This window comes from Myxine glutinosa, chromosome 7 (assembly GCF_964187855.1).
Source record: "Myxine glutinosa chromosome 7, kmMyxGlut1.1, whole genome shotgun sequence".
NCBI classification, from domain to species: Eukaryota; Metazoa; Chordata; class Myxini; order Myxiniformes; family Myxinidae; genus Myxine; species Myxine glutinosa.
In genome coordinates this window covers 13908468-13931631 of record NC_136267.1, presented here as the reverse complement: position 1 = coordinate 13931631, position 23164 = coordinate 13908468, and the positions used below count along the sequence as shown (strand labels likewise).

The following is a 23164-nucleotide window of genomic DNA, read 5'->3' as shown; positions in this document are numbered from 1 at the left end:
ATAGTGCCTCTAATACTTTGTAGCTATGTGAAAAGCAATAGTAAATGATCCCTGAACACTCCATAGTGGGCAGGGTGTTGCAAAGTGTCTTAGGCACCCACAAAAAATAGAAAAACTAACAGGTGAAAAATCACTCATGAGCGACACTTGGCAAAAGAGAACAAAGTAGAATGGCACTCAGTAAAGCATCCTTTTGACTTCACAAATAATTGGTGGTTGAATTCTGTGACCTGATATGCAAATCCTATTCAGATTTCAAGTCAATCGGATGAAAATTGAGGATTTTAGAAATCCGAAAGAAGTGGTTGACCTTAGGCCTATGTTGACCTTTCGGTCGATGTTGATCTCAAAAATAGTTGGTGGTTGAATTCAATTCGCTGATATGAAAAGCCCATTCAAATTTCAAGTCAATTGGATGAAAATTGAGGATTTAAGAAATTTGAAACAAATGGTTGACCTTTGGCCTATGTTGACCTTGTGACCTATGTAGACCTCAAAAAATAGTTGGTGGTTGAACTCAGTTAACTGATATGAAAATCCTATTCAAATTTCAATTCAATTGGATGAAAATTGAGGATTTAAGAAATTTGAAAAGCTGGTTGACCTTTGGCCTATGTTGACCTTGCGACCTATGTTGACCTCAAAAATAGTTAGTGGTTGAATTCAGTTAACCGATATGTAAATCCCATTCAATTTACAAGTCAATCGGATGAAAATTGAGGATTTTAGAAATTTGAAAAGCTGGTTGACCTTTGGCCTATGTTGACCTTTTGACCTAAACATAAATAGGATTCTGTCGGACCACCAACTCTACCATTTGTTGAAGTTTCGTGATGATCGGTTTAAAATTGTGACCTGTAGGCAAGTATAAGTGAGCCGCCGGAAAAACACACAACACACACAAACACACCCACAAACAAACACAAACAAACAAACAAACAAACACACACACACAAACAAAACAAACAAACACACACACACACACAAAACAAACACAAACACACACACAAACAAATACACACACACACACACACACACAAACAAACACAAAAAAAAACACACACACACACACACACACACACACACACACACACAAATACACACACACACACACACACACACACACACAAAACAAACACACACACAAACAAACACACAAATACACACACACACACACACACAAACAAACACAAAAACACACACACACACACAAATACACACACACACACACACAAACACACAAACAAACAAACACACACACAAACAAACACACAAACACAAACAAACACACAAACACAAACAAACACACACACAAACAAACCCACACAAACAAACCCACACAAACAAACAAACACACACACACAAACAAACACAAAAAACACACAAAAACACACACACACAAACAAACACACATGCAAACAAACAAACACATACACACACAAACACACACACACACACACACACACACACACACACACACACACACACACACACACCGGAGTGATCAACATACTTGTCAAAAAAATTTTTTTTTTTGCCAAGTAACAAATGGATTTCTTTGAAGTACCAACACGATTAATATATCACCTGGCAAAGCCGGGTACACCTGCGAGTTGTAAATACAATGCACGACTCGACATGGGCAGCACTGAAGGTGTGCCTCCAGAGTTTGGACAAAAGGAGCGACTTATAACTAACTACGGGATGTCACATGAAAAGTTAGTTTTACTTTCCCAGATTACAAAACTTTACGAGGTGCTATTTTCCGACGACGCCTACCTCACAATCGCAGGTGCAAAAGCCGAAACGGTTATACTCGTTTTAAACAGTGTAACTTTTTATGGGACACAGGATGTAATAAAAAGTAAACAACGCTCGGCTCCACCTATTGAATGTGCTGCACACGCCGAGGGAGTGCTCTGCGGTGAGTGGTGCGCACACCAGGAATCTGGGGAGAGAGACGGAGGAACACACCGGGAGAGGAATGAGCAAAGAACAAGAGAAGGAAGCCCCGATGGAAGGTGGCCAAAAGACGGGAGATCAGGTAACCTTGCGGCTGTGCGGCAGATCCGGCTCGCTTTTACCCGCGTTTGCAATGACACCTGGTGTCATACTACAGACTACAGTTTTATAAAGTATACCTTTTTGGCACATCACAGGTGAATCGTTCTCGATATAGCACGAATCCCCTCTCGATTTATTCAATCAAAATGATCTGGATCGAAGTTCCAAATGCGTCCGTGTTTCTCCCACCCACGCCCTCTTCCCCTGCTACATCCCATGCTCCAAAATGGCGACTTGACCGGGACAGCCTCACCTGTGTTACCTAATGTTCCCCATAAAGTTCACGATGCTGCTGCGAAGTTCCTACTTTTATAATGTCACTGCGATCTTGAGAGATTTCGCAGTGCGCATGCGTGATGCAATCTTTGGGAGAGTTGGTACAGTAGGGTTACAAATACTGTACTATAAACTCCTTAGTTCACCGATTATGGTCCTGGCTGTGCTCCACACAAGCCCATCTGGAGAGAGAGGAATTTGCTTTTGTTAATATATTCAATAATCTCTGTGTGTCATGGCCACTATGGAAGTAGTGAATAGCCGTTTGTATCATTGGCGACGAAGCGCTTGGGTTGCACGAACGCACCGGATTCAACCTGATGAGCCGGTGACCTTGGGTGGCTTCTTTGTTGATATACACAATGAAACCTCGACAAAGGACGAGGACACTCGACATACGCATCATAACATGTCTCAAAGCAAGGAATGCGTGTCTAACAGAAAACCACGTGTGTGAAGGAGCTGCGCTCCAACGCGAGTCGAAAGAATTGACGCGACCAAAGACGGAATTCGTCCGAGTTGCTTTATTGAAACAAAACAGCTCAGGTACTCTGAAAAGCCCGTTTATCGGGCAGCAATATATATACACATTTATGCTGGGGCGTTTGCCCGGGAAAACCGAGACCGGGCATGCCCGGGTGTCAAGGGCGAGTCCTGGAAAGGCGAGTCTGGACATGCCCGAGCGTCCTGGACGCGGCCTGGCAAGTCGAGGCTGGGCGTGCCCGAGCGCTCTGGGCGAGCCCTGGAAAGGCGAGAGCGGGCATGCCCGGACGCTCTGGGCGAGCCCTGGAAAGGCGAGTCTGGACATGCCCGGGCGTCCTGGACGCGGCCTGGCAAGTCGAGGCTGGGCGTGCCCGGGCGCTCTGGGCGAGCCCTGGAAAGGCGAGAGCGGGCATGCCCGGGAAAGACGAGACCGGGCGTGCCCGGGAGGTTCGGGCGTGCCCGGGAACAGCGACTCCGGGCATGCCCAGGAGAGGCGCGTCTGGGCCCGTCCGGACGAGCCCGGCATGGCGATCGCGCCCTGGCCGCGTCCTGGCAGGTGCAAGGCGATTGTGTACATCCAGCGGGAACCGCTACACACGCCCCTGCAGAATCGACCTGCACCGGCAGGGTCAATTTAAGGGGGGTCCGGATGACCCGGCCGAAGCGACCCCTGGAGGGTGGTGGGGGGGGGGGGGGGTCCGATGTGGTGGTGGGTGGTCGAGCGGGGTGGACGGGGGGCGGCCTCGCCGCGGAGGAAGGGCCAACATTGGTGGTCGGCCGACGTCCACGTGCGCCGGTTTGAGGCGGTCCACAGAGATCCGGTCCGACCGGCCGCCGAAGTCGACAACTAAGGACTTGTCGCCCCGTCGCAGGACCCGGAAGGGCCCGTCGTACGGCGGCCGGAGTGGCCCCCGGCGCGCGTCATGAGTCTCATGACGCACAAAGACGAACTCCGCTGTGCGAAGCGCCGGGGGGACGTAGGACTGGGGGCCACCATGGCGGGACGTTGGCACGGGGGCAAATCGTCGGGCGGCCTCCTGGAGGTCCGAGCGCTGGTGTGCGGCGGACCAGGGACTGGTAGCGTCGGGCACGAACTCGCCCGGGACGCGGAGCGGCTGGCCGTAGACGAGCTCGGCGGCAGACGCCCGGAGGTCCTCCTTGGGGGCCGTGCGGAGGCCCAAAAGGACCCACGGCAGCCGGTCGGCCCAACCGTCGTCCTGAAGGCCGGCCATGAGTGCGGCCTTCATGGAGCGGTGAAACCGCTCGCACAACCCGTTGGCTTGGGGGTGGTAGGCCGTGGTGCGGTGCAGCGTGACCCCCAACGAGCGGGCGACCGCGCCCCAAAGTTCGGACGTGAACTGTGGGCCGCGGTCGGACGAGATGTCCGCCAGTGCGCCGAAGCGCGCGACCCAGGTGGCGATGAATGCCTGCGCCACGTCGGCGGTGGTGGTGGAGTTGAGGGACACGGCCTCCGGCCACCTGGTGGTCCTGTCCACCATGGTGAGCAGGTGGGTGAACCCCCGCAATGGGGGCAGGGGACCCACCAGGTCCACGTGGACCTGGTCGAAACGCCGTGCAGGCACGGTGAAAGGTGCTAGCGGGGCCTGGGTGTGGCGGTGGACCTTGGCACGCTGGCAGGCCGTGCAGGCGTTGGCCCAGTCGCGGACGTTCCGTAGAAGGCCGTGCCAGACGAAACGCGCCGACACCAGCTTCTGAGAAGCTTTCCGGCCCGGGTGAGAAAGGCCGTGGATGGAGGCGAAGATGCGGCGCTGCCAGGAAACGGGCACGATGGGGCGAGGCTGGCCCTGGGAGACGTCGCGGAGCAGGACGGTGCCCGCGAAGGGGATGTCGGCCAGGCGGAGGCCCGTGTCCGCCGCCCGGAGGGCCTGCACCGAGGTGTCGGTGGTCTGGTCGGCCGCCATGAGCGCGAAGTCCACGCCGAGGTGGACCGCGTTCGCGCTGGCCCGAGAAAGACAGTCGGCCACGGCGTTGTCTTTGCCGGCGACGTGCCGGATGTCCGTGGTGAATTCCGACATGGCGGAGAGGTGGCGCTGCTGGCGGGCCGACCACGGCTCCGTGACTTTGGCCATTGCGTAGACCAACGGCTTGTGGTCGACGAAAGCCGTGAACGGGCGGCCCTCCAGGAGGTGTCGGAAATGGCGAACGGCCAGGAATAGACCGAGCAGCTCGCGGTCGAACGTGCTGTATTTTAACTTGTTCGGCCGGAGTTGCCGGCTGAAAAAAGCGAGTGGCTGCCAAACCCCGTCCACCCATTGTTCATGGACGGCGCCCACCGCGTAGTTGGAGGCGTCCGTAGTGAGGGCGATGGGCGCGTTGAGCACCGGGTGAGCCAGCAGCGTTGCGTCGGCGAGGGCCCGTTTTGCGCTCGCGAAGGCCGCGTCCATGGCCGTGGACCAAACGATGTCATGCTTGGCCGGCTTGCCCCGGAGGGCCTCGTAAAGGGGCCGCATGAGCTGAGCAGCGCGGGGCACGAATCGGTGATAAAAATTCACCATGCCGAGGAACTCTTGTAGGGCCTTGATGGAACGGGGACGCGGGAACGTGGTGATGGCCTCGACCTTGGTCGGCAGCGGCACGGCCCCGGTCTTGGTGATGCGGTGGCCCAAAAAGTCAACGGTCGTCGTGCCGAAGTGGCATTTGGCCGGGTTGACAATTAAGCCGTGCTCGCTGAGGCGACCGAACAGTGTTCGGAGGTGGAGGAGGTGCTCGGCGCGGGACGTGCTGGCGACGAGGATGTCGTCCAGATAGACGAAAAGAAATGGCAGGTCGCGCAGCACGCCGTCCATTAAGCGCTGGAACGCCTGGGCCGCGTTCTTGAGGCCAAACGGCATCCTCAAAAATTCGAACAGGCCGAACGGCGTGATGACGGCCGTCTTCGGGACGTCGGCCGCCCGGACAGGTACCTCGTGGTATCCCCGTATCAGGTCAATTTTGGAAATATGACCCGTCCCGCCAAACGGGCGGAAAAGTCCTGGATGTGCGGGATCGGGTACCTGTCGGGGGTGGGAGCGTCGTTGAGGCGGTGGTAGTCGCCACACGGGCGCCATCCGCCCCCCGGCTTTGGCACGATGTGCAGCGGTGAGGCCCACGCGCTATCGGAGCGCCGCACGATGCCGAGGTGCTCCAACGCGTCGAACTCGGCCTTTGCTACGGCGAGCTTGGTCGGGTCGAGGCGGCGGGTCCTGGCGTAGACTGGCGAGCCCGTAGTGGGTATGTGGTGCTCAATCCCATGCCGCACTGCGACGACCGAAAACGTTGGCCGCGTGAGGGCCGGGAATTCCGCGAGCGGGCGAGCGAACTCGTTCGCCGTCGGGAGGGCGCACGCCAGTTCGGTCGGCACGGAGCTGCTCATCGTGCACGCCAGGGAGCTGAAGGTCTCGGCGTTGACAAGGCGACGTCGTTTGACGTCGACAAGCAGCCCGTGCGTGCAGAGGAAGTCGGCGCCCAGCAAAGCCATGGGGACGCAGGTGGTCACAAAGGTCCACTGAAAGCGCTGGCTGCCGAAGCAGAGGGTGACGTCGCGCGGGCCGAAAGTGCGTATGGCCGAGCCATTAGCAGCGACCAAAGAGGGGCCGCAAACGGCGTCCCGCCTGTCCTGCTCGGAGGCGGGTATGACGCTCAGTTGGGCGCCGGTGTCAAAGGAAACGCTGCCCGGACGCTTTGGCCCCAATAAAAAGCAAGTTGCCCGAGTGGCCGGCGCTCATGGCTGGGAATGAACGCCGGCCCGGCCGTTTCCCGACTTCCCGAAAGTGCATGGGGGTCGGCACGTCCGAGCCTTGTGTCCGAACCTGGCGTGGTAATAACACCACGCCTGGTCAGGTGGAGGCCCCGGCCGTCGTGTCGGAAGCGGTCGGCGTGGCGGCCGCCAGTTGCACCGGCAGTTCGGCCTCCAACCGCGCAGGGCGCTCGGGCGTCGCCTCAGACGGCGGCAGGCTCCAGGTAGCCGCGCCGATGTGCTGGCCCGCCGAGGAGATCTTATCGGCTTCCCTGGCGAGGGCGCGGGGATCGGTGAGTGACGTGCCAGCCAGGGCGAGGCGTACTGGGTGAGGCAGCTGGCGAAGGAACAGCTCGCGGAACAGAAAATCCGGAGAGTGCTCACCGAGCAACGAGAGCATATAGTCCATGCGCTCGGACGGGCGCATGTCGCCGAGCTCGGGCAGGTCGAGCAGGCGCCGTGCGCGTGCCGCCGGTGAGAGGGCGAAAGCGTCGAGGAGGAGCGTCTTCAGCACGTCATACTTGTCAGCAGCCGGCGGGTGCTCGAGGAGGCTCAGGGCGCGGGCCGCGGTGGCGGAACCGAGCGCTGCCACGACATGGTGGAAGCGGGTGTCGTCCGCGGTGATGCCTCGCAGGGCGAACTGGGAGTCCGTCTGGGCGAACCAAACAGCCGCGTGAGCCTCCCAGAAGGTAGGCAGTTTAAGAGTCACTGCCGTGTCCATGTCGGTAGGTCACCAGTGAAGGAGCTGCGCTCCAACGCGAGTCGAAAGAATTGACGCGACCAAAGACGGAATTCGTCCGAGTTGCTTTATTGAAACAAAACAGCTCAGGTACTCTGAAAAGCCCGTTTATCGGGCAGCAATATATATACACATTTATGCCGGGGTGTTTGCCCGGGAAAACCGAGACCGGGCATGCCCGGGTGTCAAGGGCGAGTCTTGGAAAGGCGAGTCTGGACATGCCCGGGCGTCCTGGACGCAGCCTGGCAAGTCGAGGCTGGGCGTGCCCGAGCGCTTTGGGCGAGCCCTGGAAAGGCGAGAGCGGGCATGCCCGGACGCTCTGGGCGTGCCCTGGAAAGGCGAGTCTGGACATGCCCGGGCGTCCTGGACGCGGCCTGGCAAGTCGAGGCTGGGCGTGCCCGGGCGCTCTGGGCGAGCCCTGGAAAGGCGAGAGCGGGCATGCCCGGGAAAGACGAGACCGGGCGTGCCCGGGAGGTTCGGGCGTGCCCGGGAACAGCGAGTCCGGGCATGCCCAGGAGAGGCGCGTCTGGGCCCGTCCGGACGAGCCCGGCATGGCGATCGCGTCCTGGCAGGTGCAAGGCGATTGTGTACATCCAGCGGGAACCGCTACATGTGTGTCTTTCACTTCATGTGTCTTTCACTGAGGAGAGGCTTCCGTCTGGCCACTCTGCCATAAAGCCCAGATCGGTGGAGTGTTGCAGTGATGGTTGTCCTTCTGGAAGTTTCTCCCATCTCCACACAGGATCTCTGGAGCTCAGCCAGTGACCATCGGGTTCTTGGTCACCTCTCTTACCAAGGCCCTTCTCCCCCGATTGCTCAGTATGGCCGGACGGCCAGCTCGAGGAAGAGTCCTGGTTGTTCCAAACTTCTTCCATTTAAGAATTATGGAGGCCACTGTACTCTTGGGAACCTTCAATGCAGCAGAGATTTTTTTGTAGGCTTCCCCAGATCTGTGCCTCGACACAATCCTGTCTCTGAGCTCTGCAGGCAGTTCCCTCGACCTCATGGCTTGGTATTTGCTCTGATATGTATTGTCAGCTGTGAGACCTTTTATAGACAGGTGTGTGCCTTTCCAAATCATGTCCAATCATTGAATTTACCACAGGTGGACTCCAATCAAGGTGTACAAACATCTCAAAAATGATCGAGAAATGGGAGGCACCTGAGCTAAATTTCAAGTGTCATAGCAAAGGGTCTGAATACTTATGTAAATGTGATATTTCAGTTTTTTCTTTTTAATAAACTTGCAAAACTTTCTAAAATCCTGTTTCCTCTTTGTCATTATGGGGTATTGAGTGTAGATTGATGAGGGAAAGAATGAATTTAAACGATTTCAGCATAAGGCTGCAACATAACAAAATGTGAAAAAAGTGAAGGGGTCTGAATACTTTCTGAATGCACTGTGGCACGATATCTCAAAAATGTTGTGGACGGATTCGGTCGAAACCAGGTGGACAGGTTGGATAGGTGACAAGAACAAGCTGATGTTCTTGTTTCAGGTTCAGGTCCGAATCTAGATCTGGCCTATCAGTGGGATACAAAACATAATTTGTTAAGCCTGGCAGAGGTATGCGCTCTTCCGAGTGCCGTTCAAATTACTTTCATTATTAGAAGCGGCCTTGGAAAAATGCCACAATATGCTATCAATACACTTCAACATGGAATTCACGGGCGGAAAACCCCCTTGGGGAGGGGAGCAAATGATCGTGTGACCCTTAGTCCTCCTATCAAGTTTGGTTGAGATTGGATAAGTAACTACTGAATGTATCGTGGTCAAACAGACAGACAGACACCAAGTTGCGGATTTTAGTATGATACTTTTCATTATCTTAAACGCTTAAATCTGGCCACTCATAATCATCTCTGTTCTTATGTAAAAGGTGTCAGCCGCTCCTTATAACTTAGCCTACCTAACCCTGGGCCCAATGTAGTTGCTCTATACTGAACCCCTTCTATGGCAGTAATGTCCATTCTCAGCGACAATGACCCAACTGGATACCATAATCTCGGTCAGGCTTCACCAAATTATTGTACAAAGTTAACACCATCTCTTTAGATCCATAAACTATCCTCCTAGGAATATTCAGCCACTACTTCATCCTCTTGCTCCAATGAAGAGTGAATGCCTGAAACTTAAGCATTATTTTGTTTTCCATAATTTCCAAGTCTTGGTCAACATTCCGTTGATAAAACCCTTCTTTTGAATTTTGCACAGAAAAGGTACTTGGTATGTTTAATTTTCTTTCCATAACCCACCATTGCTTCCCAGCAATGCTATTACAACCCCCCCCCCCCACCCCCACTGCCACTGGCTGCCTACCCCTTCCGCCCCACCTTGCTATCGGTTGCCCACTTGCACCCTCCCTGCACAGCATTATTGCCTTTCAGAATGCAGACCAAACATTTCAGAAACTAGCAACAGTACCCGCTGTGCATTTGCATTGGAAGCGGTGCATTTGGGGAAGCCCAAATGAAAAGGTAAATATCAGAAATTGAAGGCTTTTTTTTTTTGAACGATTCATATAAACATCCGTTGAATCATATCACACGCAAATCATCAAAATCTAAACAGTACATGGCTAAACAGTACATGGACGATCACGTACCACATACGTCTCGCGTCTCGCTCGCTCTCATGTTGTCCCGATAATGATCCTTCCGCAGATTCACCGACGGAAACCTTGTTACGACTTTTACTTCCTCTAGACAGTCAAGTTCGCTCAGACGGTGCACCGGCACGACCCGAGAACGGCCCGTGCAGGGGCTGATCTGAAGGTCTCATCAAACCGTCCGATCGGTAGTAGTGACGGGCATTGTGTACAAAGGGCAGGGACTTAATCAACGCGAGCTGATGACTCGCACTTACTGGGAATTCCTTGTTCGTGGGACACTGTCTCAAGCCCCAGTCCCCATCACGGATGAGGCTCAGCGGTTTACCAGAGCCTGACGGCGAAGGGCAAGGTACACGCTGGCCCGTCCAGTGTAGCGCGCGTGCGGCCCCGGACATCGAAGGGCATTAAACGTTCATTAAACATTAAACGTTCATTAAAGGATTACGAAACGAAAAACATTACGAAATTACGTTCACACCGTCACGTCAAACACTACCGTGAACACATACATCGTCACAACATCGTCACAATGATAACATCGTCGCAATGAACGTTAAGCGAACGCGAATGTTATGCGGGAGTCCAAACCTGAAAATGCTGGAGACCAAAGCTGAAATTGGGAAAACTAAATAGCCTATTTTACTCCTGGGGATCCCAGGATTACCCACCCAAAATATCTTTGCGATCGGTTCAGCAGTTTTTACGGTACCTTCGAACAGACAGACGGACATTTGGTGAATTATAGTAAGATCGTCACAATGAGAACATCGTCACAATGAACGTTAAGCGGGAGTCCAAACCTGAGAATGCTGAAGACCAAAGCTGAAATTGGGAAAACTAAATAGCCTATTTTACTACCAGGGGTCCCAGGATTACCCACCAAAAATATCTTTGCGATCGGTTCAGCAGTTTTTACGGTACCTTCGAACAGACGGACGGACATTTGGTGAATTATAGTGAGATGAAGAACAAATATGATCAAATAAATGCATTCTGGGAAGTGCAACTTCAAATTCTGACAAACTCTAATATTGGCACTTAATTTTCCATTCTCCTCATAGAGTGGAATCAGTGCATGGTGAAATGAACCGTGCAGAATATGGACATTACCTTAAAGATTTTCTTTAAAAAACATTGTTTCAAATTACTGACAAAGTCAACTGGTTGTTAAAGTCAGGTGCTGTTAAGCACCACATATGGCAAGCTTGGGTGTTTGCTTAACTTTGCAAAATATGTGTTACATAAGAAAGGTGTTCCTAAATGATGATAAATCCATTGCTGGATTAGCAGCAATATATATATATATATATTAACCTCATATTCAAGTCTTCTGATCCATTTTCATTTTTAACAAGTCACAAGATTTCAAATTTGTTTACCATTCTTGTTCAAGCAAGGAAGCCTTGGCAGATCTTCCACAATATAAACTGTGAAAGGAGACGAGATGTTTGTTTGTTTGTACACCTCTTCCTGTTTTATCACTAATCCTGGATGGTTCGCCACTCCCACGTAGGATATTCCACTGAGGGTGCAGAAATTTGGAACTTGTTTAGCGTGCGGGTCATAACTCAACTGCTATTCACGAAGAACACTGTGGGATTGCCAACGTCCACCAATTAATGTCGGCAGATGGGACACCCGGTTGAGCATCCCATCCAAGGGACAGCACATGCAATAAATGAATTGGCTTACCTGCAAAACACCTGGGTGACAGTTATACCTAGGACGAGATTCAAACCCAGGTTACACAGCTCAGATGCGAGTGCGCTTACCTCTAAGTCTAAGGTATTATGCCAGTCCTCGATACGATGCAATAAAGCACAAACATCATAAGAACAAGGGTCAGTAGAGACAGCTAGACAGATAGATGGACAAAACACACATAGATGGACAAAATCAAAGAGAGAAAAAATCTGACCTGATCGTTAATAACCAAGTTGATTATAGATTGGGAATGTCCAACACTCCCTGGGGTAAAAGACAAATAGGATTTTAAATAAAGGTATCCACATTGCAGGTGGTACGGATAGTTGGCTTAATGGCCTCCCTGAGAAAAATGTCCATAACTTACAACTGCCCTCAACAACTAACTTTTCTATCAACTGCCATTAATCTACAAGTGCCATCAACAACTAACTTTTCTATCAACTGCTATTAATCTACAACTGCCATCAATAACTAACTTTTCTATCAACTGCTATTAATCTACAACTGCCATCAATAACTAACTTTTCTATCAACTGCCATCAATAACTAACTTTTCCATCAACTGCCATTAATCTACAACTGCCCTCAACAACTACCTTTTCTATCAACTGCCATTAATCTACAACTGCCCTCAATAACTAACTTTTCTATCAACTGCCATTAATATACAACTGCCCTCACCAACTAACTTTTCTATCAACTGCCATTAATCTACAACTGCCCTCAACAACTAACTTTTCTATCAACTGCCATTAATCTACAACTGCCCTCAATAACTAACTTTTCTATCAACTGCCATTAGTCTACAACTGCCCTCAACAACTAACTTTTCTATCAACTGCCATTAATCTACAACTGCCCTCACCAACTAACTTTTCTATCAACTGCCATTAATCTACAACTGCCATCAATAACTAACTTTTCTATCAACTGCCATTAATCTACAACTGCCCTCACCAACTAACTTTTCTATCAACTGCCATTAATCGACAACTGCCATCAATAACTAACTTTTCTATCAACTGCCATTAATATACAACTGCCCTCAACAACTAACTTTTCTATCAACTGCCATTAATCTACAACTGCCCTCAATAACTAACTTTTCTATCAACTGCCATTAATATACAACTGCCCTCACCAACTAACTTTTCTATCAACTGCCATTAATCTACAACTGCCCTCAACAACTAACTTTTCTATCAACTGCCATTAATCGACAACTGCCATCAATAACTAACTTTTCTATCAACTGCCATTAATATACAACTGCCCTCACCAACTAACTTTTCTATCAACTGCCATTAATCTACAACTGCCATCAATAACTAACTTTGCTATGCTCTCAATGTTTTGTTTTTTTCATTCATTCCATCCACCCACATGGTTAACAATTACTTTGTGCTTAACAGCATTGGCCACCACGTGGCCCGCCGTATCGGCCACCATTCCGATTCACAGAGGAGGAAAGACGTGTCATGAAGGAATGCAACTACGAGAGCTTGCTGTTCCGCGGTGAGGTTCTCCGTAATAATTAAATCAGTTTCTGACGTGCTTTCAAATGTGTTTGCAAAATGAAATAAAAGGCACTATATTACGTTTCATGACATGGGAATCACAAATGTTTTGGACATCTTCCCTTTACAGCTCTTCCCCTGGCAGCCATCAGTGCAGGCATCACCAACGTACTAATCAGCCGTGATGTTCTGAAGGGCTCTGGTCGTTGGGGTCGAGTTCCTAAGCTTGCTGGTAACTACCCGTCTATCCTTCTCTATGCAAATACACTTGCGCAAGCCTACAGCAGAAACTTGGCCTACATATCGTGTTATTGCAATCCATATTGTGTTAAAGATGGGCACACAGAACACATTTCGCAAAGACACTTCAAACCATTTGAGCACAGGTTCTTGTAGCAACATGTACCAACACGTGCCTGTCATCTGGGTGTGTTTCGTTCTCATGGGTGTGTCTGCCCACAGCTGCAAGCATCCTAGGTTTCATTGTTGGTCGCTTCTCATATCGGAGAAACTGTATGGAAAAGCTGAAAAATCTGAAGAATTCCGAAGTGGGTAAAGCCATACGTGAGGGCAAAATGCCTTACCCTCTGTGAGTACTAGCACACACTTACTGCTTTTGTTGGGCCTGTTTTGGGATAGTCATTGTTACAGCAGAAGGTACAGCATTTGTAGGTTGCAGGCCATTCCCATATGTTGGAAGCATCATTCTTGAAATCCCATTTATTAAGAAAAGAGAGCAAGGCAAGCTGCACCATGGCCAAATGTTAAAATTTAAATGTGGGGTTTCACTGTTATTAAGCAACAGAATGCAAGTACAAAACCTACACCTGAATTTAATTTGTTACTGCATTATGGGAATGAGGGCGGTGTTGCTTTATCGGCACCATTTTTAGAGAGAGCTCCATGGAAGAACGAACGGGTGATGTAGGCTGAAGGACACAGCAATAAAGCTCAGTTTGTAGCGTTTTAGGTCTGAGGCTTTCCAGTTATCCCCACCCTTTCTGAAAGAAAATGGGAGGAAGAGGAAGATGATGTAATCGGCTTCATCTGTCTGTCTGTCCGTCCGTCACACTAGCTCATCCTAAACGGTTGTGCAGAAATTCACCAAACTCAGTAGTTATAATCACCACATGGCACAAAAGTGTGAGAGCAGTATCATTTTCAGCCCCTCCCTCTGGGCAGGGCCAGAAAATGATGCTATCCTTGCACGGAAATGACGGAAATACGTTTTGTATCTCGCTGTTGGCCGGATCTGCATCCGTTCTTAACCAGAATCTAGTCGGCTTGTTCTTGTTACCGACCCAACTCATCCGCCTGGTTTTATCATAATCCATCCCAAACTTCATGCTATATATCGTTTTGACCAAAAATCAATGAGAAAATCACAAAAACTCTCCTATCCTGATCCGAATCTCGATCTGGATGTTCACCAAAATCGAATTAATTCGTCCTTGTTCACACAAAACCTGTCCAGCAAGTTTTCTCCAAATCTATCTGTTAATTTTTGAGATTCGGTGTTATATACCATTTTGGTCCCATCACTCAATGGTGAAGAATCACTTTAAAATGCTTGGATCCGGATCTGGATCTTCACCAAAATGTAATCAATGCTTTCCTTGTCACACACCCAAACTGCCCACCAAGTTTCGTCTGATTCCGTCCACAAATATGAGATATACTGCTCACAGATAGACAGACAGGGGTGTCAACATAACCTTTGTCCTCTTTCGGTGGCAAGGTCATAGGTCATAAAACTATGTATATGCAATTATGAGGCATATGAAATATGTAACGGTTTTTTTTTATTTGATCCCCCGGTTCAATGCCCCAGAGGGTGGGGATTTTAGGGTCACAGGGGGTGAAAACTCTCAATTTTATATTGGGTCATTCCTGGTGAAACCTTTAGCCATCTTTCAACTTTGCCTTCGGTGGGAAGCATGGGGATCTGTGATTGCACGCCATCGACTTCGCTCTAGTTGTTGGGCTAGCGGCTAGGGTGCCGGCTTAGGATCCAAGGATCCTGGGTTCGAATCCCGGTCGATCGCTGAATTAACGCCAGGGGGGTTGACTCAGCCTGTCATCCTTCCGAGGTCGGCAAATTTGAGTACCAGTACACTGGTAATTCCCTGTTTATCGTAAAAATCAAATAAATCTCCCCAAACCTTCTGCCTCGCTCTTCCCCCTCCTCAAATAACACCTCACTGTGCCTCACCCAATCTCCATCAAACCTTTTGTCCGCCCCATTCTTCCCTTTCTCCAAGCTATTCTGAAATCTCTGAAATCTCTGACACACCTTCAACAGCTCTCCCTACCTCTTCCTCCTCTTCCACATCTTACCCTACCCCTCCCCCCCCCCCTGTTCTGGACCCGATGCTCCCCCTTCCTCTTCATTAACGGTATGGACCTCAAACATCCGGGGCCTTCGCTCAAACTTGACTGACCTCTCCATACAGGTTGCTTCTGACAAACCAGATGTGATCTGCTTAACAGAAACTTTCCTCCTTCATGATGTCTCTGATGCCTTGGTATTTCTCCCAGGTTACTCCCTCCTCCGGTATGATAGACCTGAGCCTCGTCCTGGAGGTGGGGTTGCTATCTTTATAAAAAACTCTCTTCCTCACTCGCCCTCCACTGCCCTCTCTCCACCTCACCCCCAGGAATACCTTTGGCTACGGCTTCCCCTTCGCTCCCACCTTTTGTTCATACGTGTGTTGTACCGTCCACCAAACAGCGATGACTCCATCTACATCTCACTGTCTGATAATATGGACCAACTTCTATCTACCCATCCCAACTCTCTCTTCCTCATATGTGGTGATTTCAATTGTCACCATGCCAGTTGGCTGGGGGTGGGTACCTCTCTCACCAGCCATGGCTCTTCAGCAAAGGACTTCTGCGACTCACTGGGACTGACACAATCTGTCAATTTCCCGACCCGGATCTCAGTCAACGGAGCATCTTCTCTTCTGGATTTGGTTATGACAATCTTCCCTGAAAATGTCTGCTGCTCTTCTTCTGCTCCAATCGGCTCATCTGATCATGTGCTTGTCAAAGTGGACATCTCTCTGACCATTCTCAGAGAGCCTCCTCAGCGTCGACGAGTCTGGCATTTCACTCAGGCCAACTGGCACGGTCTTCAAGCAGCCATCAATCATCTGGACTGGTCTCCCATCTCTACCGCCTCTGACATCAACTCATCCTGGGAATTCTTTCAAAGTAAATTGCTCTCTCTCATGCACAGATTTATACCATCTCGTCTTCAGTTGTCATACCCTTCCTCCCGTCCATGGTACACGGAATCTTGTGGTGAGGCTGTTGCCCTGAAACAACTTGCTTTCGTCTCCTGGAAAGCAAATCCAACGGAAGGAAATCTCATTTCCTTTCACAAAGCCCGAAACAAGTGTGTGTCCACCCTCAGGAGAGCCAGGAAACAATATCTCACCATTCTCAAGACCGAACTCTCTTATCTGTGTCCCTCTTCCAAATCCTGGTGGCGTCTGGTCAAATCTGTTTCTGGTGTTTGTTCCCCCTCCATCCCCTCCCTCACCTCAAACGGCTGACTCCGCACGTGAAAAAGCTGAATGCCTCAACTCTGTGTTTGCCTCTAAATCTTGTGTCCCAAACCCATCCCTCTCTGTACCCACCGTACCCAGTCGTACCCAGCTGCTCCTGGACTCTGTGTCCTTTCCTCCTGACAAGGTGGAAAAGTTTCTGTCAACCCTCGACTCTGATTCTGCAACTGGTCCTGACGGCATCAGCCCACGGGTCCTAAAATCATGTTCTTCTGCTCTTTCACTCCCTCTTTCTGTTCTCTTCACCCTCTCTTTTGCTCAAGGTCATCTGCCATCTGCTTGGAAATCAGCCAACATCACCGGTTTGCACAAAAAAGGTGCAAAAACAGATCCCAGCAACTACAGACCAATCAGCCTTCTCCCAATTATCAGCAAAGTCATGGAATCCATCATTGCTTCAGATATTAAATCTTTCCTCTTCTCCAATGGCTTGATCTCTGATCATCAATTTGGTTTCAGACCTGGTCACTCTACTCTGGACATGCTGCTTCTGCTTTCTCAACAATGGATGGAGGTCCTCAACGCCAAACAGGAAATTAGAGCTGTCTCCCTTGACATTTCACGTGCCTTCGATACGGTCTGGCACCCTGCTCTGCTCACCAAACTCTCCTCCTTTGGTATCCATGGAAATCTCCACGCATGGCTGGCGGACTTCCTCTCTGGTCGTAGTCAACGTGTGGCCCTGAATGGGTTTCTCTCATCTCCTCTTCCTGTTCAGGCTGGAGTTCCCCAAGGTAGTGTTCTGGGCCCTGTGCTTTTTCTGGTCTTCATCAATGATCTCTCTGACTCTCTTGAAAATCCTCTCTATCTCTTTGCTGACGACTCTACTCTCTGTCGCTCCATTCCTCATCCCTCAGATCGGCAGTCTGCAGCCTCCTCACTCTCTGCAGACCTGGACAAAATCACAGACTGGTCAAACAAGTGGAACATGTCTTTCAATCCTGACAAATCTCACACTCTTACAATGTCTCTCCGAAAGGACCGACTGGACAACCCTCCCATCTACTTTCTCAACAATCCTCTCCAAGAAGTTCTGTCGCTCAAGCTTTTGGGTCTCACTATCTGCCATGATCTTTCTTGGGAAAACCACATTTCCAAGCTGGCCTCCAAAGCCAGTTGCCGACTGGGCATCCTCCGTCGTGCGAAGTCCTTCCTTGGCACACCTGAGCTCCTCACCACATACAAGGCTTTCATCCGCAGCTCAATGGAATACTGTTCCCCCCTCTGGGCTGGTGCTCCTGCCTCACACCTTGCTCGGCTTCACGCTGTTGAGGCCAAAGCTTTCAGAATCATTGGAATCTCCTGCGATGTAGTCAACACCGAGGGCCTTTCACTCACTCACCGCAGGCAGGTTGGTGGTCTTTCTGTCTTCTACCGACTCCTCTCCGGCCTTGCTCCCCCAGCTCTCTCTGTGCTCTGTCCCCCCAATATTCCTTCAGGTCGCACAAGATCTGCCTGCAACCCTCTTATGGTTAAACTGCCAAAGTCTAGGCTCTCTGCTCACCTTCACTCTTTCATTCCCCTTTTCTCCCGCCTCTGGAACAAACTCCCCCACTCCCTTCAATCCCACTCCTCCCTCCAGGTCTTTAAAACAGCTGTTCACCACCATCTCTTATCTTCCCCCATCGAAAACCTTGATCTTTTCTACCCCCGGTAATTCACCCCAGAGTCCTTGCAGTGTTCATATGTTTTATTCCTCTCCCACCTCCCCCCAAGTCCTCCCGATGTCCCTGCTCTCAAATGTTGTGTTTGTGTCCTTCCCCCTCTTCCCCCTCTCTTTTGTGTCCTTCCCCCTCTCTCCCCATCTTGTCTGCCGCTCCCCTTGTTTTTTGTGTTTTGTGTGTCGGTTTGTCTTTTTGTGTGATTAATGTTAGCTCTTTCACGAGCCTCGATCTTGTATACAAAAAAAAAAAAAAAAAAAAAAGGCGACAAACAGGGTTGGCGGCAGGAAGGGCATCCGGCCGTAAAACATTGCTTCCAAAAGGGGACCAAAAAACAACAACAACCACGGTCCCCGAAAAGGCCAACCCCCGCTTTGCGGGGAAAAATGGCCTCTAAACGGTGGTTTTTTATGGTGCCGCGCGAGCATGAATCACTGCATCTCTGGAAACATTGTCCATTAGAGCGGGATGTAAAGCCAGCTGGTCCTGTCATTTGGATTATAATACGAGTTCCCTTACAAGGAACTTTGATGCAGGAGGTCATCCGGCCCATCAATGCCTGCACTACTATTACCAACCTATGGTTGTTTGTTAGTGCTGTATCCTTTTCAAATGCTTCGCATCAAGCAAGGAAGCCGCACGTACCATTTTAAAAGTTTTTCGGATTACCCAGCTGGGATTTGAATCGCCGACCTCCCAGACACAGAGTGGATGCTCCAACCATTACGCCACTGAGGCTGACTTATGCCAGCAATGATGGTCGCAGATTAGGCCAATGCTGTGGACTTTAAAAATGCCACACTATCTTTTGAACAGAGTAGGCCAATGTTTGCCAGTACCCAAGAGAAAATCTCGCCATAGGGCTTATTATGATATGCAAGTTTATAGAAACAGATGAGGATGTTCAGTTAGGTTAATCTAATGGTAATGGTGGGGTTAGTAAATATGTACATAGAAGGTAAATCGATGAAAGTTAATGGTGTTATTGGCATATGATGAAAGAAGGCATCCTGGTGTGTGTTTCCTTGCATTTCTTCCACTTGATTTCAAAAGTCTTTAAAGATAATCACAAGTGATGATCTGATAATAAATGCTGATCCAAAATTTAAATTAAAAACCAAATGCAACCTGCAGTATGCTAACCTGCAGCCAGCAAAGTACCAGTTTAGAGTCAGTGTGCCATTTGCTTCTTCCTCTTCAGATGGAGGATGCATCCATGCCCACACATGGAGAAGATTGAGAAGAAAGAGGTGAGATTGTCATAAATGTACAACTTTGTGCTGAAGTACTAAGTAGAATTATGTGGTCATTCATTGAGGTCACATTTTTTTGTTTTTGGAACAGTTGTGTGGTCATTCATAAAAATCCACATAGTAAGGGCACCTCACATTTACAGCAATTAACATGATGTGTGTACATATCACATGCATCGATACATGCAGAGAACCTCAATGAAGGCCATTAAAGAAGTGTTCGGAAAACAACGGTCATCGGGGAAAGCAGCACATATCGTGCGTGGCAAAAAATTATTGGTACCAAAAATGGCTCACAAAGCTTCTAAAATTAGCCAAAAATACTTGGAAAAGTACCCTGAGAGAAAGGGCTCTGCCCTGCATAACGAAAGGTTTGGAGAACTTTCTAATCAACTCACCCAAAATGTTGCTATCTTGCTTCCCATACTGCAAAAACTCCTGACAATGTGGGTCCGTGCAAGGCCTGTGGGATTATTTCGTGTGAAAACGGCAAGCATGGTAATTTATTTCATGGACGTCTGCAATTGTAAAGACGATGCGGTAATTTCCAAGATTAAGGCAGATTTCCCAGAGAGAGACTGTGCAGACTTCCCAGATATTATCTGGTTTAGGTGCTTCTTAACACCAATGGGAAGTTAATATGTGGGGCTTCTCAATGCACAGGGTAAATTTAAAATGATGATATTTACTATTACCGGTAATCATGTTTGGGAGGAAGGCGTGGGAGTGGGAGGTGTATGGGCTGTGAGGGCCATTGTAAATATATATTTTGTTTGATTCCGGGGCAACAAGATAAATTTTACGAGATTTTTGCATCTATTGGTGAAAGGAGAAATTACCATTCCATGTGTGTTTATGTGTGTATGTGTATGTGCGTTATATCCACTGCTGCTCACTTTTACCAACAGGAAATGGTACAAACCAGACACCTCTCTTCCAAAGATATTTCTTGTATTTCTTATATTTCTGTGAGTCTGATTTGTATTCAGCAACAGAACAATTATGGTTAACCATTCTGAAATTTCCACTTTGGTCTAAATGCTGAAATGAATGTATTGAAGACCATTTAAATTCCAGATTTCATGTTGGCAATGGCAGGATAAAAGTGCACGGCAAGCTGAACCCCATCAGTTTAAACACACAACCATACAGTAAAATATATATTATCATGAGTACATGGAACAAAATTCATCAAGCCTGATAAAAACCACCAAATCCTGCTCGGTATTAGGGGACAACTGTGTCAACAATACTGGATAGAGGATCTTCATTTAAAAAGTGAAAATAATGGCAGGGTCTTGGTGGTACCATACACCTTCCACTTCTTAATGATTGCCTTGACTGTACTCCAAGGGATATTCAAGGCCGTTGAAATATTTCTATACCCTGTACTATATTTATTTTTAGGGGTCATTTGGGCTCTTTAAAGGCTGAGGTGGTGGATGAAAATACCCTGAGGCCAATTTCCGGGTCGGACTTGGTCTGTGTGCCAAATTTGGTGGTTGTCAGCCCAGCGGTCTTTGCAAAAAACGTGAACAAACAGACAGATAGACAAACAAACAGACAGATAGACAAACAAACAGACAGATAGACAAACAAACAGACAGATAGACAGACATGTGACGAATTGTATTTATTAGACAGATATCAAGGCTCATGTATGGTGACATTAAGCTAGTCGTCCTACCCTAGATCAGGCCGTCCCTCCAAACTGGACCAAGCAAGAAGGAGATTGATCAGAGAGGCCACCCAGAGGCCAATGGCAACTTTGAAAGAGCTACAGGCCTTTATGACAAAGACTGGTCACTGTGTGCACGTGACAACAATATCCCAAGCACTGCACAAGTCTGGCCTGTACGGTAGCAAGAATGAAGCCATTACTCAAAAAAGCCCACCTTGAGACCCGCTTGAGGTACGCAAAAATCCACTCCTTAGACTCTGAAGCCATGTGGCAAAAAGTTTTGTGGTCTGAAGAAACCAAGATGGAACTTTTTGGCCTAAATGCAAAATGTTACATTTGACACAAACCCAAACCAATGAACACCATCCCGACTGAAGTATGGTGGTGGCAGCATCATGTTATGGGGATGTTTCTCATCAGCAGGGACTGGTGCACTTGTCAGGATAGAAGGGAAAATGGATGGAGGAAAATGCAGAAAAATCCCAGAGCAAAAACTGCTGCCCTCTACAAAAAGCTGAAATTGGGATGGAAGTTCACCTTTCAGCATGACAACGACCAGAAGCACACAGCCAAAGCTACACTGGAGTGGCTCAGGAACTAAAAGAGAAATGTCCTTGACTGGTCCAGTCTGAGCGTCGACCTAAATCCAATCGAAAATCTGTGGCATGACTTGAAGATTGTTGTCCATCAACACTCCTCACACAACTTGACTGAGCTTGACAGTTTTGAACAGAAGAATGGGCAAATATTGCCCAATCAAGGTGAGCAAAGTTGGTAGAGACCTATCCCAATAGACTCACAGCTGTAATTGCTGTCAAAGGGGATTCCACCAAGTATTAACTCAGGAGGGTGGACACACATCCAACCAAGATATTATAGTTTTGTATTTTTAATTAATTTTCTGAATTTCTTAGAATTTGATTTTCACTTGGAAGTTGTGGGTTACGATGTGTAACGGTGGAGAAAGTCTGATTTAACGCATTTTTCATTCCAGGCTATAAGGCAACAAAAGGTGAAAATTTTGAAAGGGGGTGTAGACTTTCTACAGGCACTATGTATATATATGAATATATGATTATATATATATGAATCATGATGATTATGCATCACGATGATATAATTAATGATCACAATGATCCACGATGATCTGTAGGTGATCTGTTCTTCCACGAGCCTTAACTACATATACAAAAGAAAAAAAAATTATTGCAATTTTTGATCCAATCCTTGAATAAATACTCGTATATTGAATGCACATTGGTGAAATGTCCACATAATAAGGTCTCTTTGTTTTCCAGGAATGAAATCCAATGGAGATGTAACTACAAAATGTTCCTTGAAACATGAGGCGATGTTTTGACATTTTATGTTCATTTTTGTTAGTGCTGAGTAAATGAGAAAGCTTTATGGCCGAGGAAGATGTGATTACAGCTCTCCCAGAAATCTAAAATTTTAACACACTGCATGATTAATACATTTGAACTTATGTGGCAGACATTGTCTGCTTTGTTTTGTTAACTGTTAATAATTGTGGATAAAAGACAAGAATTGAGTGTTTAACATGGGATGATTTTTTTTGTAATCTAACTGCGGAAATAAATAATGTAATAAATAATTAATAAAATAAAATAAATAATTTAATAATAAATGGTGATAAAGAATGAAGGAAAAAAGGATACATACACAAGAAGCATTGACATAGGAGGTTACACAAGGATCCTGCACGACATCACAACACATTAATTCATCAACAGTTTATCAAGTCAAATTCACTGGGGCAGGTTAGGGTTAGGGTCACTGGGGCAGGTTATATATATATATATATATATATATATATATATATATATATATATATATATATAT

The 23164-nt window shown here is 48.3% G+C and overlaps 1 protein-coding gene across 1 annotated transcript; it reads left to right on the top strand.

Moving 5' to 3' along the window:
* The first annotated feature begins 1644 nt into the window (after positions 1-1644).
* LOC137414048 (OCIA domain-containing protein 1-like) lies at positions 1645-22861 on the top strand. Its single transcript, XM_068099510.2, has 6 exons — positions 1645-2044; positions 13030-13132; positions 13265-13366; positions 13597-13723; positions 19569-19617; positions 22600-22861. Exons 1-6 carry the CDS (start codon positions 1985-1987, stop codon positions 22603-22605), a joined length of 447 nt encoding a protein of 148 aa, XP_067955611.1. The 5' UTR covers positions 1645-1984; the 3' UTR covers positions 22606-22861.
* Positions 22862-23164: the final 303 nt, after the last annotated feature.